Raw genomic sequence first — 4,704 nt, forward strand, 5'->3', positions numbered from 1 at the left:
ATGCACAACAGTAGAGCTAGTCTGTTTGGTCTCCTGGAAACAAAGATTAAGAGAAATAAAGCTCATAGAGCTTCTCTTAATCTTTGTGAGGGGTGGTCTTTTACAACAAATCTAGCCCAGCATCCAAAGGGAAGGATTTGGTTACTGTGGAAACCAAGCATCTTTGAGGTAGACATACAAAAAACTACTGATCAGTTAATTCATAGTACAATCATACATAGAGGAACAAGTGAGAAGCTGAATATCACCATGATATATGCATACAATGATATAGTTCTAAGGAGAAATCTATGGAAGGATATAGAAGAAATCTACAAATGCAATAAGGGCCCATGGGCAGTGATGGGGGACTTCAATAATGTGCTAAACACTGATGAAAGAATAGGCAGCAAAGTAATAGTGGCAGAAATAAAGGAGTTTAGACAGTGTGTTGATACATGCTGCCTTCAAGAACTCAAATCTACTGGAGCATTCTACACTTGGAGCAATAAACAAAGTGGTGAAGATAGAGTAATGAGTAGAATAGATAGAGTGCTGGTTAACCTTGAATGGACAACAGTATTACCTTCATCAACTGTTCACTATATGACTGAGGGGCTGTATGATCATAGCCCAGCTATCATTAGTTGGGACAACAGGAAGCAGGGGGAACATGCATTTCAAATACTTCAACATGTGGAGTATGGATCCAGATTTCAAAGAAAAAAGTGGCTGCAAGCTGGAGCAAGGAAATTAAGGGAACAAAAATGTACCAAATAGTGGGGAAGCTGAACAGATTAAAGGGAACATTAAAGCAATTGAACAGAACTAAATTCAGTAACATAGAAGGGAAAGCAGAACAAGCTAAGAAGGAGTTAGAGGAATGCCAGCAACACATACAAAAGAATCCTAGAAATCAAGGTCTTATTGAAAGAGAGCAGCAACTGGCCAGCAACTACAGGAGACTTAAGGAAGCAAGTGACCAATTCCTGAGGCAGAAAAGTAAAGTTCAATGGCTGAAACAAAGTGATAAAAATAATAAGTACTTCCACAGTTACATGAAGGCAAGAAGGAATGCAAACAGGATCCTATCAATCAAGGATTCAAAGGGCAACAGGGTGACAAATGTGGAAGAGATTGCAGGTGTCTTTGTGGAATTCTACTCAAATTTACTAGGAACTATTACAGATAGAAGAGAACATGTGTACAGTCCACTGGTAAGGGAAGGCAAGACAGTAACAGAAGAGCAAAGACTATTTCTGACAGAAAAGTTCACAGAAAAAGAAGTCAAACAAGCTTTGTGGCAAATAGATGGTGAGAAAGCTCGTGGACCAGATGGGTATGGGAGCAAATTCTTTAAAGACAGCTGGGAAATAACAGGCAAAGCACTGAAGGAGGCAGCATTGGAATTTTTTGAATCAGGGAAAATGCTGAAAACTATGAACAGAACAGTCATCACAGTAATACCTAAAAGCAATCATGCAGAGACAGTAGGAGATTTCAGGCCTATTGCATGTTGTAACACAGTTTACAAGGTCATATCCAAAATGCTATGCTACAGACTGAAGATTATCCTACCACACATAATTTCAGCAAACCAAAGTGCTTTTGTAGAAGGGAGAACAATCATGCAGAACATTTTAATATGTCAAGACTTGGTTAGACTGTACAAGAGGAAGGCAACAACAAAAAGCTGCTTGATTAAAATAGATCTCAAGAAGGCTTATGATTCAATAGAGTGGGAGTTTGTGGAAGAAATGCTACATGCACTAAACTTCCCTATGAAGTTCATTAGATGGATCATGGAATGTATATCAACACCACAATATACAGTAGCAATCAATGGAGGACAATATGGAAATATAAAAGGGAAGAGGGGACTAAGACAAGGAGATCCAATATCTCCTATGATCTTTGTTATTTGTATGGAGTACTTTTCAAGGATAATGAAGCATGTAACACAGATGGAGGGATTTAAATTTCACACCAAGTGTAGAAGCCTGCAGCTGAATCATCTATGCTTTGCGGATGATATTCTTCTCTTTTGCAAAGGAGAGATCCAATCAGTGATGCTATTACTAAGGGGACTACAAACATTCTCCAACTCTTCTGGGCTAACTACAATGCAAGGAAGTCAAACATATTTGAAGTGAACATGACATCTAAAGAAGTGGAGGACTTAAGTGAAATAACAGGTTATAGCAGGGGCAGACTACAATTCAAATACCTAGGTGTCCCAATCTCATCAAAGAAGATTTCAAAAATGGATTGTCAGGTGCTAGTAGACAAGATGGCTGCCAGAATAAACAGCTGGGGTACCAGGAATCTATCCTATGCAGGTCGAGTGCAAATGATAAATGCAGTCTTGATGCACATTCATACATACTGGGCTTCAATCTTCATACTACCCAAAGCAGTACTAAAGAGTATTACAGCAATGTGCAGGAATTATTTGTGGGATGGCAAAGTAGAAACAAATAGAGTCCCCCTAGTAGCATGGGACCTGGTGTGTAGACCAAAGCAAGAAGGAGGACTTGGCATAAAGGATTGTGTAACATAGAATGAGGCTGCAATAGGGAAATATGTATGGGATATCACTCAAAAAACTGACTCATTATGGGTCAAGTGGATAAACCATATCTATCTCAAAGATGCAGACTGGTGGTAGTATAAACCAGCAAATGACAGTAGCTGGTATTGGAAGAAAATATGCAACGTTAGAGACAAATTGGCAGCAGGGTATGTAAACAAGAGGTGGCAATCCAGAACAGGAAAATATACAATACAATAGGGATATGAATGGCTGAAAGGGTCTCAAGACAAATGTCAATGGAGACCATGGGTATGGAGTAAACAGAATATGCCAAAACACAGCTTCATCTGCTGGTTGACTATGCAGAAGAAGCTGCTCACAAAAGATAGGCTGGAGAGCAGGGGGATGAGTACATATGGCCTATGTGTACTATGTGGTGATAAACAGGAAACTATAGAACACCTGTTCTATGAATGCCAATTCTCAAGTAGATGTCTTGGCATAATATTGGAATGGCTACAAATCAGAGTTACAAACATGGAGGGACAACTATTATGGAGAAGAGTGGCAAGAAAGATGGTGGGGAAAATAAGCAGAGAGTTTGCATATGCACTCATAGCAGCAACCAACTACTATGTATGGAAAGGTAGGAATGAAGATGTATGGAAGAATTCAGTGACAAGACCACAAACAGTGTGTAATCAAATCAAGGATGAATGCAAGATTAGAATGATAGAGATATTAAACAAGAAAATAAAAGGGAAAGACAGGGACTGGATAGAAGGAATATACCGATAGCTAGGATGGATTGTACAGTTTCACTAAATAGATAAAAGTGTATAGATAGCTACTCTAAAGAGCTCTCCTTGTATTCTTATTGATGTACTGGTTGGGAGAGGAATAAAAAATTTTTTCCACCAAAAAAAATAAGGTTTTGTTTGTCTATTTGAACTATATACAATTAAAATTTATATAAATAATTTTTTATTAGAATTAATATGCGACTACTTCTATAAAAGAAGTAATGATTTTATATTTTTATCATCAAAATTGTGCATTATTCGAGTATATATCAGCTATATATAAAACTAAGAATTTTCAAGTTCTAATTTATTGAGAAAACATTTTTTATATTAGTGGTTGAATTTTAAATTCACCTAATTCTATATTTTTATCATCAAAACTTTGCGTTATTCGAGTAGCCGTCACAAAACTAAAGGTTTCCAAGTTCTATTTTATCGAGCAAAATGTTTTTGTATTAGTTGTTGAATTTTGCTTCATAGAGTAGTTTGAATTTTGCATTCAAAAATATTATTTATGTTATTTTTAAAAGTTTATTCTTAATAATATAAGGGATACGCGCAATGCGCGTACACTAAGACTAGTCTACTAAAAACATATTGATAATAGGTGAATTTGACTATAATCACACCTTAAATAATCACCTTCTTGTGTAGTTTTAATGCTAAAAGTGATGACAAAATGCTCTTATTAGTGCTTTTCATGATTTGTAGGTGATATATGTATAAGGAAGGCTAAGGAGCAGTTTTGGAGTTAAAAGTGATGAAAAAGAGGCCAACTGTGAAATTTCCCAAGTGACCCATGCAAAACAGGCCGAAGATTCAGAATACTGGATCCACCGCGGTTCCACCGCGACCGCGATGGGAAGCAGCTGCAGAAGATTGAGAATCCGCGAGGGTGTTTGGCCGCGGTTCTACCGCGACCGCGGCAGAACCGCGGCAGGCGCTGAAACTTCGGGGACCAAAGTGTCAATTACAGGATTTTTAGACCTAAAACCTATTTAAAACACTAGACTTCGCCCAAGAGAGGCATGTATTGATTTTTAAGGTTTCTTAGCAAGGAAAACCATTGTGAGAGAATACTCCAAACATCTTTCTTCTTTTCTTTTGATTTTTATGATGAATTCAATCTTAGTTTATTTTCCCATAGCCATGAGTAGCTAAATTCCTTGTCTAAGGCGTTGATGGAACCTATTGGGTGATGAACTTCTTGTTTATGTGAATACAAATTGCTAGTTTAATCTTTATTTGTTCAACTTCGTGTTCGTTGTAGTTAATTGACAGGATCCTCAATTAGCTGTGCCTATTTAGTGTGCATAACTTGGAAAAGAGTGCATATTTAGGGTATTGTTGAACAACACCACTCCTAGATTATTAGAGGAATCTATAATT

At 37.3% G+C, this 4,704-nt stretch overlaps 1 protein-coding gene across 1 annotated transcript; it reads left to right on the forward strand.

Moving 5' to 3' along the window:
* Positions 1-2,539, forward strand: LOC109231636. Its single transcript, XM_019397282.1, has 3 exons — positions 1-537; positions 639-1,909; positions 2,032-2,539. Exons 1-3 carry the CDS (start codon positions 1-3, stop codon positions 2,537-2,539), a joined length of 2,316 nt encoding a protein of 771 aa, XP_019252827.1.

Source organism: Nicotiana attenuata, chromosome 8 (genome assembly GCF_001879085.1).
Source record: "Nicotiana attenuata strain UT chromosome 8, NIATTr2, whole genome shotgun sequence".
Classification (NCBI taxonomy): Eukaryota; Viridiplantae; Streptophyta; class Magnoliopsida; order Solanales; family Solanaceae; genus Nicotiana; species Nicotiana attenuata.